A 14,018-nucleotide genomic window follows, 5' to 3' on the forward strand; every position below is an offset into this window, starting at 1 on the left:
GGTTTGGATTCTGGTCCAGCTCTGCCCAGCCCGTCTGGGCCAATCAGGGGACAGCTCAAACTCACCTGCTCGTCAGGTGCTAGCCGTCCGAGGCGTGACCGCGGAGGGCCGGCGGGCGCGGTGGGCGGGAGCTGAGATGGTGAAGCTCCCGGCGCATGGCCCCCGCCGCCCAGTCGCCGCGGTGGCTGCCGGGATGCGCCGCAGCGAATGGTCGCGCCGGGCGCCGCTCTGAGTGACCTTTCACCTGCGCCCAGCGGTCTTGGGCGGCAGCACAAGGCGGAAGCCATGGCGGAGGCGGCGGCTGCAGCCGGTGGGACGGGCGCGGGCATGGGCTCCGGCTCTGCCGCGGACCGGGACCGGGACCGCGCCGGGCGGAGGCTCCGGGTTCTCTCGGGCCATCTCCTGGGCCGGCCCCAGGAGGCTGTGAGTACCAATGAGTGCAAAGCGCCGAGAGCCGCGTCGGCGGCCACGGCGGCGCCCAGTGCCGCTCCCGCCGCGCAGGAGTCAGGCACCATCCCCAAGAAGCGGTGAGTAGCGGCTCTGTGGAGCTGGCTGGCGGCGAGACCAGGCCAGGCCTGTGCTGCGGGAGGGCTTGGCAAGGTGGGAAGGGAGGTGACACCGGTGGGAGGAAGGCATCCTGTCCCTGAAAGTGAAGACGCGTCTCTCGAGAGAGTGGACGAGACCCTGGACTCTGGCAGGAAGGGGGCGGGATGGAATGGTGGATTTTGGTCACTATTTGAGAGTAACAAATCTGAAGAACTCTTACTGGGGAAGGCTTCAGGGGGACCCGTTTTCTTGGATTCTTAATGCCAGGAATTCATTATCCTGAATTAATACTTGCGGATAAGGTCTTCGAATGGATAGAGAGGTTTCTAACATGATCCTCCAAGAAAATTTAAGTTTGCACTAGATGATGGCTCTCTTCTAATTCGCGCAAGCCTGGGTGTGGGGAGATGTGATGGTTATTGGAGGAAGGTGCTGACTGGTTTCTGTGGGGCAGGTTTCCATTTGCTTAGGGGCATGGTCTTTGACTTTGAGGGAGGAAAGTGAGGGATGGGTAAGAAGCAAAAAACTTAAGACACTAGTTAACGATTTAGGTTGTGGTGGTAACTGAACTCTGGTGTTAACTAGAAGCTGAAAGACCCTTGCCTGTGGATGAGGATTTTTTTTTAAGAGGTCTTGACTTAACTACTTTTTGGAGAAATCTTAAACGCTGATGGAAGCTACCGGAGAAGATATTTTCTGAAATGTGGCTTTGTCATGTCGATGAACTTTGAGAGTGAGAAAAAGTGTTGCTAATGTTTAATGGTACTGCCAGTGTGCCGGAGACTGTTAAGTCTATTATTTCTTTTACTCCTCTTCAAACTCTGAGGTAGGTACAGTTATCTACAGATGAAGAAATAAAACATTTACATTTACGAAGCCTGCTTCAGATGTGGCAAGTTAGAATTCCAAAGTACGTCATATTAACTTTAGGGCCAAGTTCTTAATTTGTACTACTTATGATGAATTCTTTCAGTAATTCCACATTCATGAGTCCTTCCTCTGCTAGTTATATACTCTACCAGAAATACAGAGATTTAAAAAGGCAGTATTTACTTAAGAACTAATAGCCTAGTAAGGTAAAGTCATAATACAGTGTGATAAGAAATTTAGCTGATAACCATAGCAAATGGTCACTTACCCCAGTTTTAGGTCTGTATGTCAGGGGGGAGGCTTCCGAGAATAAGGATTGAGTAAATCTTGAAGTTTGGGTTGGAAGTAACCTGCCAAAGGAGATAAGTGTTCTTGGCAGAAAAACAGTGTGTTCACAGGTAAAGCAGTGGGAGTCAGATTAGGAAACTGTTGGAAGTTCAGTGTGATAGGAGGGGGTGAGAATAACAGGATGAGGGCTGGAGGCAAGTCTTGTTTGCAGGATTTTATGTGGGGCAAAACGTGATTACATTTACCTTTTAGAAAGGTCACATTGGGGACCAAATTGAAGAAGGTTAAGCAGATGGTTAAGGGCTGGGAACCAAGACCTGAGTCTGAATTTCCACTACACAATTCTAGTTGTATGACCTTGGGCAAGTCACTTAACCTTTTTCAGAGCTTCAGTTCCTTGTCTGTGAAAATGAGGACAGTAATTCCTGCTTTGCAGTGTTGCTGTGAGAATTCAACAATACAGAGTTCAGTGATCAAGTGCTTAGTGCATTGCCGGTTATATAACCCTTCAAATGAAATGGTAGGTGCAATTTTCATTGAGTCCAAGGACAGGGAAGCCAGTTAGGCGACTGTTACTCTGATGACAAATACTGCCATTCTGAACTGAGGCATAATATTGGGAGTAGGCAAACCTATTTGAAAAAATATTAAGACGTAAATTTTTTATAACTTGTTTACTGAATGATGGGGGAGGGAGGAATCAAGGATCACATCTTGGCCTCAGGCTTCACTTGATGTTATATTAGCCATCATTGGGTTTAAAACTTTTTTTTCCCAAATGGCTTCATGTACATTTATGTCTATTCATTTGTATGTATCTGTGTATTATACATTTTTGTGCGTGTTCATGTTCTTAGAACTAAGTAGGTAGGTCAGGTGTTCGTTTTTTTTTGGTCAGGTGTTCCTTGTAGTTGGATTTAGGGGCCTTGGTCTGCAGCAGTCAGAGAAAAATAGTCATGTTTATAAGGCACACTGGGATGACGAATGAGGCTTCCCATGGCTAAAGGTGACTAGTTTGTGTGGTTACTCCAGAGACGGAAGGCACAACTGTGACCTGTTGTTGGTGTAGATTATGGGTAGAAAGCGCTGGTCTTTGGTTCAGAGTTAGGTGTGGCTAGTGGTAGAATCTAGTCCTGTATAACAGTTTTGAAGTTTGAATCAAAAGATGAGGGAACATAAAAACTTTTGTTAGATGGAAGAGTGATCTCCCTCGGAGAGTGATTCTACTTAGTATATTGTTAATGGGGAACCAGGGTCTCCCTTCAACTTCCTCCTGCTTAGCTGGGCCTCAGTTTGCCAGCAGCAGAGTTGAATCTTAAGGGAAGACAAATGATGGAGCAAGGAGCCAGCGCGTAAATCTAATAAAGTGTGATAAAGAGTGTGACTGTATGTCTCTTATTTTGGAATCATTTGGTGATGTGTGATTTGTACAACTCCTTTTCTCTGATTACCTTGGATGATGTCATTGGTTGTAATTCTTCTATTTCAGGGCTGGTTATCATCATGGAATTGAAGGAGTGACTTCTTGAAACTTCATGTTTTCATTTCCCTTACAGGATAGTCACTCGTGTGTTAATTTATCTAATGTTTATAGAATAGTTGCTTTATGACAAGTATTGTCCTAGGCACTGAAGGCAGAGAGATGAATAATTATCCTTGGCCTCAAAGAATTCACAATAGTAAGGGAGATACACATTCCAGTACAGTTTGAGTAGAGCTGCTATAACAAAGGTACAGATGTAGCACAAAGGAAAAAAAGAGTGATTATCCTTGGGTTCAGGGGAAGCTTTCTGGAGACAGTTTTAAAATATGGATGATGGTGTGGCAGATTGGATGGTGAAGACAGTTCTAGGCAAAGGTAATAGCATATAGCAAAGCAAGGGGGCATGAAAGTGCATATTGTATTTAGGTAATTAAACAATTCAGTATTGGTAGAGGTGGGAGTGAAGTAAAAAGAGGAGGGTCCTGGCAGGTCATCAGTCCATTAATTCATTCATTTACTCATTCACTCATTCATGTGTGACTATTTCAGTGCTTACTATGCAACATATAGCGGTGGACAAAAACTCTGCCCTTAGCGACTTACATTCTAGTTGGGGCAGGGATAGCAAACAAGTAATATAGTATGTCAGATGGTGATAAATGTAATAAAGAAAAATGAAGTAGCCGGGAAGGTTAGGTAATGGCAAACCCTTGAGGCAATTAAGCTGGGAAGAGACTTGATCAGATTGGGTTTTGGTTTGCATCCAGCTCCAGTGTTAAGAATGGGCTGGAGAAGGATGAGGATGCACATAGGGAGACCAGTTAGGGAGCTGTTGTAGCAGAACAGGTGAGAAATAATGAAGGATTATATCAAGATGATGGCAGTGAGAATAGAGAAGAAAAGATGGATTTGAGTTTTGGGAAGTAGTGCATTAGGTAATACATAAAATTACGTGACTATATGCCATGGGAGTTTGGAGACAATGATAATAGAAAAGGGATGGTAAGAGTCCTGAGGAATGTGGATATTTAAAAGGGCTGGCCGATCACAACCTGTTGCACTTATCACGTTGGTCCCCTATGAGTTGGTTCTAGTTACTTCTATCCAGGAACATATATTCTCATTATTTGAAGTTGTTGAGCAGAGTTTTAAGAGTGATGGTTTACTTTTGGACCCTCTGTTTTTCTTTAAGTTGCATGAACAGTTTCTTTTTTTTTTCTTTTTTAAAGATTTTATTTATTTTTCAACAGAGAGAGAGAGACAGCGAGAGAGGGAACACAAGCAGGGGGAGTGGGAGAGGGAGAAGCAGGCCTCCCGCTGAGCAGGGAGCCCGATGCGGGACTCGATCCCAGGACCCTGGGATCATGACCTGAGCTGAAGGCAGACGCTTAACAGACTGAGCCACCCAGGCGTCCCAACAGTTTCTTTTTTTAATCTTGGCACTGGACGCAGTTTTAGATTCCTAAAAATCATAGTAAATGCCAGTTAAGTATGTGACATTTATATGCCTTGGTTTCGGATTTTTTTCAGTTTAAAAAAAGCTATTGTAATGTTAGAAAAAGAGAAGGAAAAAATCCCTTGTGGCATCCGTCCCTCCGCACTGTTAACGGCTTTCCCAGTTGTGGTTTGGGTTAGTCAGAACTGTTCTGTGGCAGTTTTTACAGAGGTTATAAACTCTACTGGTCAGATCAAAGGAAGATCTGATTAAGACTGCTACTGATTGCTTAATTTACTTATACTGCCATTTATACACACCATTCTTTACAAAATCATGTATTACTTAACATCTCCCAGAAGCCTTGGTAGATGTTTTCCAGAAGGAAAAAGCTGAGTTAACCTCGTGTAAATGTTTCCTAGGAGGGCATCTTTGTCATGCCAAATTTCAACCATTTGTGATTAAAGAGATCATGATCAAATACAGTGTCATATAGTTAAGACATTAGTTTATATTGTACTTACTGAATAACTTACAAAATATATGATCCTATCAAACTGAAATTCATAATTTTAGAAAATGTAATGCATGGTTTTAAAAAATAGATCAACCTATTTCCTTATGTGAGTGAATTTTGCTGTTTTGTTTGTGCAAGAAAACAATGTTGAGAATAAAACAGAAGCATACGTCTCTTAGATTGCAAGTATCATTTTGGGATGGACCACATTTTCTGCAAGTAAACTTCTTTATGTCAGGAATTTACTTACTATAAAGCCACCTACTCCCAGTCACTTAATAAAAAATATCTAGGAATAAATTAAGTGATCTATTTTTAGGCTGCAGAGGAATGGAGTGCTGTTGTAGTCAGATGATATACTTTATGGAACACTTTAAAAGCAAATGCTAAGTAAGTATTACTCCTTTCAGTTTTATTTTCTTATTTATTGAGAAGAGAGTTTCTGTTGCTCAGCAGATTAGTATGTTAATTTCAACTCCAAACCAAATCAAAGTATCCTGAGTAGAGTTTACTTTTTTGACATGAAGTAGTAATCGCCCTCCCCCCATTAGTATTCTCTTTATTTGTTAGGCTTTAGGAGTAATATTTAATTTTATTACTGTCCCACATCTGAGTTCAGAATCAATTGAGAATACATAGAGTATAGACAGGTGGAGATAAAAATGTCAGCTTTATTACAAATAAAGCTTGTTGGAGAATATGGCTTAGATTTAGACTGCCTGAATTGGATAGACAGTCACAGGTAATGCTGAACCACAGAAGGCCTCCCCTGCAAGGGCAGAGCCAGCTCCAGTAAGCCTTGTACATGGCCCTGAGAGAGACTGGAGTATAACCACTTTGTAGCTGATAGATTCTAAGGAGAGAAAAGGCTGACTCCAGAAGCCTGGTGCCTCTTCTCAGAAATTACTAACCAGGTAAATCACTCCTCCCATGAAAAGGGATGACTGTGTGACCATTGGGGAGATACGACCAGGGCAGTTACTCTTCTGAATTCCCTCCAGATTGGAAATTAGATGCCAGAGAATAGAGGTATTGCTGATATATTTTTGGGTAAATTAAGGGAAAGGGTTGAAAGCTTTATGGTAGGTAGTCTTCCACCTGCATCATTTGCATGTGTCATCCTCATTGCCTACTGAATACACTCCACAGTTTCCTTGGTCGGGGCAGTTAAGGTCTTCCAGGGAAGCAAATGGGCCTTTCTAGGCCTCTTACTTCCTTGATACCTACTATGTACTCTAGCTATACACCAGTATTATTGCTGTTCCCGGGACATGTCCTTCCTTTCCCCTTTTCTTTCTTTGATATGTTAATGTTTCCAAAGAATAGTACACATAGTACTGATGGTCCTGGGATAATTTGGGGTGGTACGTGGCTTACAGTCTTACTTGGGTAGTTATAAATGTTTGTATATATACTTATTTTTTTTGTTAAACTTTATTGAATTATTACATAATTTATTATAAAAGTAAATGCACACATCATAAGTTTACAGCTTAATTACTTTTCACAAAGTGAACACATCCATCTTACCGGTATTTAGATTAAGAAACAGCATTACCAGTCCCTACAAGCCTTCTTCATGTTCCTCTTCAACTCCCACTATAGTTTGGATTTGCTTGTTTTGAACTTTGTATACATGGAATCATGCAATACATATTCTTTTTTTAAAAAATATTTTATTTATTTGAGAGAGAGAGAGCAAGAGAGGGGACACAAGCAGGGGGAGTGGGCGAGGGAGAAGCAGGCTTCCCGCAGAGCAGGATCCCAATGCGGGGCTCGATCCCAGGACTCTGGGATCATGACCTGAGCCAAAGGCAGACCCTTAACCGTCTGAGCCACCTAGGCACCCCATTCAGTTTATCCATTTTGTTAAGGGTGAACATTTAGGTGGTTGCTAATTTTAGGTTTGAATAGTTATTTATTGATTTTAATATGAAGTACATATCTAGTGTTTTTATAGATATTGCTGCATAGAAATAGGCTAAAATAATTAAAATAGTATTTAGTATATAATATGTTCAATTTTCTTAAGTATATCATTTGTTTGATAAATGGTAATAAAATGCTCCTAGATACTAAATCATTCATGTAAACATTAAACTGACTTTTTAAACGCTGACCTTAAAGTCTTTACAAGGTTCAAATGTTATTTATAAACTTGTAAGATCAGCTTAAAATCACAAGTCTAAATCTATAACTCAGTTACACATTTTAAATTTGTTACAAGCCATTCTTAAGAGATCCTCTTCAATTTTGTAAGTATATAAAAGATCAATTTCTGCATAGCTTTCTTGAACCAAAAACATTAACATCTGACTTTGATTCCCTTCTCAAGCATTTGTATATTTAATTCTAGATCTTTTTATAGTTGAAATAGGCTTACTCATTAAGGAAGGCTATTACCACTCTAGGTAGCTGCAGTTACTTTTGACGAAGGGAGTTTTTGCTGCTTGGTTGAGATTTGGAGCTGTAGGTATCTAATCACTCACTACTGTATTGCATGTAATATTTGTCCTGCAGGCATATCTGAAGTTACTAACCAGAGATTTGAGCTGGGATGCTGACCAAATTCTTGTTGGCAACTTCACTGGGCCTCTCCAGATTCTATTTATAGTTGCCTTATCAGTGACCTCATATTATCAACTGGGGCGTGTTCATGTATTCTAGGACCTTGCAGTGAAATAATATGAATTATTTCATTTGTTATATTCACAGTTTGCAGTTCCCACTCAGATTGTTTATGTGGTTGGATTTTGCATTTCTTCAACTTGAACTTTCCAGGAATCCAGCATCAGGGATATTAAAATAGCATTCACTTGAATTCTATTCTGCTATCAAAGTTTATAATCAGCACTGTGCACTAGAGCTTTCTGTGATGCTGGAAATGTTCTGTAATCTGCTGTCCTATATGGTAGCCACTAACCACATGTGGCCTTAAGCACTTGAAATATGGCCATTGTGACCAAGGAGCTGAATTTTAAATTTTATTTAATTTTAATTAATTTAAATAGGCATACGTGGCTAGTTTTACCTAATGTTGGACAGCACAGCTGTAAATTGAAATCTGACTCATTATCTGTCCTTTCTTGTTTCCAAATGAAGTTACCTTTCTGGGTTTTCTTTTCATTTTTTTTAATTTTATGATTGATTGATTCTCTTTTTTTTTTTTTAATTTTTATTTATTTAACAGAGATTGAGAGAGCATAAGTAGGCAGAGCGGCAGACAGAGAGAGAGGGAGAAGCAGGTTCTCCGCCAAGCAGGGAGCGTGATGTGGGGCTCGACCCCAGGACCCTGGGATCATGACCTGAGCCGAAGGCAGCCGCTTAACTGACTGAGCCACCCAGGTGCCCCTCTTTTTTTTTTTTTTTAAGATTTTATTTATTTATTTTGTCAGAGAGAGAGAAAGAGCGAGCGCACAAGCAGGGGGAGCCGCAGGCAGAGGGAGAAGCAGACTCCCCGCTGAGCAAGGAGCCTGACATGGGACTCCATCCCAGGACCCTGGAATCATGACCTGAGCGGAAGGCAGACACTTACCCAACTGAGCCACCCAGGCATCCCTGAACTCTCTTTTGAATTAATTTATTCAGATAACTAATTCTGTAGTTATGCTGCTACTCTTAAACACGTTTATCTCCTATGACCTTCACAACCACCCATTTTACAGATTAGTAACTGAAGTTCATAGGTGTTTGCCAGAAAACAGTCATTTGCTATAGTAAGTGGTAGGGCTTAGATTTGAATCCAGATCTTTTATCTCAAGTCTAGAGCTTTTTCCTTAATACTGTGCTGATATCACCAGTCCTAGTCATTTTTTTCTTCACAATCTTTCTTACATCCATTTTGTGCATTAACCAAGTTTTTATTGGTCATTTGTGTTCTAGGTGCTTGAGCTATATCAGTGAACAAATGGACAGAGATCTATTCTTTCATGGGACTTACATTCTAATAGGTGGAATAGATAATAACAGTAAATAAATCAATTATTAAGTGTGTTAGAAGGTGATAAGCACTATGGAAAAAAGAAAAGAACAGAGTAAGGGGTTAGGGTTCACATTTTAAATAGGATATCACTGGAGAACATGACATTTAAGCAAATATTTGAAGGAGATGAGAGTGTTAAGCTATATGGATATCTAATTGAATGAGCATTCCAGACACAGGGATAGTATGTGCACATACCCTAAGAGAGGTACATGTGTGTTGTGATAGGAGAGTAACAAGTGTTGCTGGAATCAATTCATAATCCTCCCACCCTCACACTGTTTAAAGTGTGTACCTTTGAGACCTTAGCTTCTAATTTACCTGTCTCTTCTGTTTTAGTCAAGGTCTCTTATTCATGCTACATTTTCTAGCTTCCACAGCTTTCCTTGTGCCACTCTCTGGAAGATCTTTGCTTGCTTGACACCAGGCTTCAGGGTCTCTGCGTTTTGGGGATCTTTTTATTTTTGAGAATTGACGGAGGTGATACTGGGCTATTGTCTGTTATCTCTTCCCCATGATTTCCCATATTATAAATAGTAACTCTAAAATCATTGTTAAGTATCATGCGATATAATATCTAGGCCTGGAGACTTTAATTCATTTAAATCAGCTAGATACCTCATGGCGTCTTCTCACCTGTTTGAAACTTCCATCTACTCAAGTTTGTTGGCAATCGATTCCTTGTTTTCTATGTGCTAAGCACTGGGGAAGATTAGCACTTAGTTTTGCCTTATGGCACTTGTAGGTCTACTAAGGAAGACTGATTTGTCTTTTTTTTTTTTTAATTTTATTTTATGATGTTATGTTAATCACCATACATTACATCATTAGTTTTTGATGTAGTGTTCCATGATTCATTGTTTGCGTATAACACCCAGTGCTCCATTCAATACGTGCCCTCTTTAATACCCATCACCTGGCTAACTCAGCCCCCCACCCCCCTCCCCTCTAGAACCCTCAGTTTGTTTCTCAGAGTCCATAGTTCTATTACTGCAGGGTGCTAAGTGCTAGAATAGAGGCAAGAAGGGGGAGGAATGATGACTGGTACAGCAATGGAAGGGCGTCTTCATTTCAAGGAAACATCGATTAGAAGGGTGGAAGAGTGCTCTTCTACATTAAGATGCTATGTGAAAATTCTTAAATCTGAGGATAAAAACTTTGATGAGAGCATTTGGATGAGAATAGAATCAGAAGAATTGGAGTAAGAGAAAGTGGACAATATAATAAAGAACTAGTATGGCAGTTGGCTCTAGTAATATTGGGGGCCTTCAGCTACCTGGATAGCTTTTAGAAGTCTTATTCTGAGAGCAGAATATCTGGCAGTTAATTTACAATTTAAAAAAATCAGAGGGTACCTAATTTATGCTGAAATGTTACACATTTTGTTTGAAGAAAAAAAAATAATCAAAATGAAGACTAACGTTGAAAATAAGAGATAAACACTATAGCATCTCGGCATCTTTTAGATATAGCATATGTGTGTAAAGTCATGTTGTCATAATGTCTTGAAATCACCATTTTTCACTCACTATCTTGTGTATAACTTTCTCTGTCAAGAAATAATGGGCAACCTCATCTTCAGTGACTCATCAAGTACTGCAGTATATGTAAGTACTATAAGTTTAGCCAGTACAGTGTCACTTTCAATTGTTTCTAATCTTTCCCTATTATAAAGAATACTGTGATAAACCTTTTACAATTAAATCCCTAAAAATTTCCTTAAGGCATATTTTTAAAAAGGTCTTTAATGGGTTAAAGAATATTGGAATACATTATTCATTCATCTCAGTGGGCAGAGGCAGAAATAAAGCACAGTTGCTTGTTTGGATTTAATTTTGACCAAGAATAAAGAATTGGAAATTATTGGAATCCTAGGAGAAAGACTCCTATCATGTTTGAGCAGATTTATATCTTATAATTTAAGAAAGCAGCTTTCCAGAAATTCACATAAAAGGAAATGCAATGTTTTGGCCTGAGTTGCTAAGGGGAAACCAAAACATGACCACAGAGAGCCTAGGAAATATTGCTTAACTTTGCCTGGGCCTTGGAGGTGATAAGGAGAGAGAGCTGAGGCAACTGGCCAAGATGTTCCAGTTTATTTATTTTTTAAATTTTTAAATTTTTTAAAAAGATTTTATGAATTTGTTAGAGTGAGAGCACAAGCAGGGGGAGCAGGAGAGGGAGAGGAAGAAGCAGGCTCTCCGCTGAGCAGGGAGCCCGATGTAGGGCTCGATCCCAGGACCCTGGGATTGTGACCTGAGCCGAAGGCAGACGCTTAAAGACTGAGGCACCCAGGCGCCCCGATGTGCCAGTTTAAACACTTACTGTTATCAGTAAATATTGAACACTACATGCTTATTCAGATGGCTCATACTGTTTGGTCAAATCTTTCTGCATCTTGTGATGCACCTTAAGAATTGTAATGTCAGTAGTTTTCTTTTTTTCCCAACGTATTATTGTGAAAAAATTTAAACATATTGCAAAATTCAATTTTATAATAAACACTTTTATACCAACCACTTAGATTCTACCTATAACATCATACTATGTTTCCTTATCACATATCTGTCCATTAATTCATCCTTTTCTCCATTCAGTATTAGTCTATCTTATTTTTGATGAATTTTAAAGAAAATTAGTAGCTTTGGGGCACCTGGGTGGCTCAGTCGGTTGAGCGTCTGCCTTTGGCTCAGGTCATGATTACAGGGTCCTGGGATCGAGCCCTGCATCAGGCTCCTTGCTCAGCGGGGAGCCTGCTTCTCCCTCTCCCCCGCTTGTGCTCTCTCACTCTCTCTCTCTCTAATAAACAAATAAAATCTTAAAAAAAAAAAAGAAAATTAGTAGCTTCATTTTTGAAGTGAAATCTCCTGTATTAGCTTTCACTACTATTGAGGGAACTTTTAAGTTACTATCTCTAACTCTTCAATCTCTATTTTCACATTTTCAATTATTGGACATTTTTATCTGAGAATGTCTTGGTGTTTTGACATAGTGGTAATCCCTTTTTGAAATAAAATTTTAAAAATCTATTTTTTGAAGTAGAAGGTTCTACTTTTGTTCTTTTATATTGATCTTGATTTCAATAGTATTTTGTCTGCTTTGTCTTTGTAAAATATTTGTAGCTTCACACCATAATTATTAGATCTCTAGTTTGATTTTGGCTTTATTTCCAAGTTCTTTCCTGCTATCTGCCATTATTTTCAGAAAGTACATTCTAGTTTGCTATGCCTGTCTTCAGATTTCATACAAGTGGCAACCTTTTTTAAGAACGAATTCTTATTGTTAGCATGTGTGTTAATTAGAACTTTTGTTTAGAAGTATTAATTAATTTGAGCTAAGTGAAAAAAGAAAAGGGGAATTTATTGTAAGAGTACAGGGGCACCAAAGAACCCAAGGGCAGGAATGGTGCTTGGCCTCAGGATGGAATCAGAACTAAAACCCAGAAAGCCATCAGGTTTCTTGCTAGCATCACTTCTTGCTAGTATCTGCTACATGTTTCGCTAAGCAGATAGCTTTTTAGGCTCTTCTGTCCGAATGGTAAAATATGGTAACCCCTCTCCTCCCGGATGTTCAGCCAGTAGCAGCAAGTAATTGAACCATCTTGTTTCCAATAGCTGGGTCACATGTCTACATTGTTCTAATCAGCTATTGCCTAGAAAAGAGTGTGGTGATCTTAGTACAAAAATAGCTGCCCAGGCAGCTAAATGAACTGAACTTAACTCTGGTTATCCTACTTAGAAATATGTCACAGCCAGATCATCTGCTCATCTTTTTAGATGATTCCTTCCCCAGAATCTTGCTCCATGAGTTATCCTTTTGTTTTCCTCTTGGGTTATCAATCTTTTTTTCCTAGTTGATGATGATTTTTTAAAAATTAAATTATAATTAACATACAGTTTTAGGTATACAATATAATGATCCAATTCTATATATTACTCAGTGTGCATCAAGATAAGTATACTCTTAATCCCCATTATCTATTTCACCCATCCCTCTGCCCACCTCCCCTCTGCATCCACCAGTTAGTCCTTTGTATTTAAGAGTCTGTTTTTTTGGTCTCTTTTTTCCTTTGTTCATTTGTTTCTTAAATTCTACACATGAGCAAAATCATATGGTATTTGTCTTTCTTGACTGATTTATTTCACTTAGCCTTATACCTTCTAGGTCCATCTGTGTTGCTGCAAATGGCAAGATCTCATTCCTTTTTATGGCCGAGTAATAGTCCATTGTAATAATATCGCACACCTTCTTTATGCATTCATGTATGGATGGACACTTGGGTTACTTTCATATCTTGACTATTGTAAATAATACTTCAGTAAACAAAGGTGCATATATCTTTTAGAATTAGTGTTTTTGTTTTCTTTGGGTTAGTACCCAGTAGTGGAATTACTGGATCATATCGAAATTCTATTTTTAATCTTTTGAGGAATGCTATACTGTTTTTCAAAGTGTGTGCTGCACCAGTTTGCATTCCCACCAACAGTGTACGAGTGTTCCTTTTCCTCTACATCCTCGTCAACACTTATTATTCCTTGGGTTTTGATTTTAGTCATTCTGACAGGTGTAAGGTGGTATCTCATTGTGGTTTTGATTTGCATTTCCCTGACGATTAGTGATGTGGAGCAACTTTTCATGTGTCTGTTGGCCATCTCTGTGTCTTCGTTGGAAAAATGTCTCTTCAGGTCCACTGGCCATCTTTTAATTGGATTATTTGGGGGGGGTGTTGAGTTGTGTAAGTTCTTTATATATTTTGGATATTAATCCCTTGTTGGATATATCATTTGCAAATATCTTCTTCCATTCAGTAGGTTGCCTTTTTGTTTTCTTGATAGTTTCCTTTGCTTTGCAAAAGCTTTTTACTTTGGTGTAGTCCCAATATAGTTTAATTTTGCTT

At 39.6% G+C, this 14,018-nt stretch overlaps 1 protein-coding gene across 2 annotated transcripts in view; it reads left to right on the forward strand.

Moving 5' to 3' along the window:
- The first annotated feature begins 250 nt into the window (after positions 1–250).
- Positions 251–14,018, forward strand: part of AGPS (alkylglycerone phosphate synthase) — a 147,999-nt gene continuing 134,231 nt past the window's right edge. Inside the window, exon 1 of one of the 2 annotated variants that reach the window (XM_064586738.1) lies at positions 251–527. In XM_064586738.1, coding sequence (XP_064442808.1) covers positions 286–527 — 242 coding nt within the window. In that variant the 5' untranslated portion in view covers positions 251–285. The remainder of the gene's footprint in view (positions 528–14,018) is intronic. The other variant, XM_045868459.3, reaches the window with a different exon arrangement.

The sequence above is a fragment of the Mirounga angustirostris genome, unplaced genomic scaffold (assembly GCF_029215605.1).
Source record: "Mirounga angustirostris isolate CCGP_5_RB_7025 unplaced genomic scaffold, mMirAng1.0.hap1 SCAF_3, whole genome shotgun sequence".
NCBI classification, from domain to species: Eukaryota; Metazoa; Chordata; class Mammalia; order Carnivora; family Phocidae; genus Mirounga; species Mirounga angustirostris.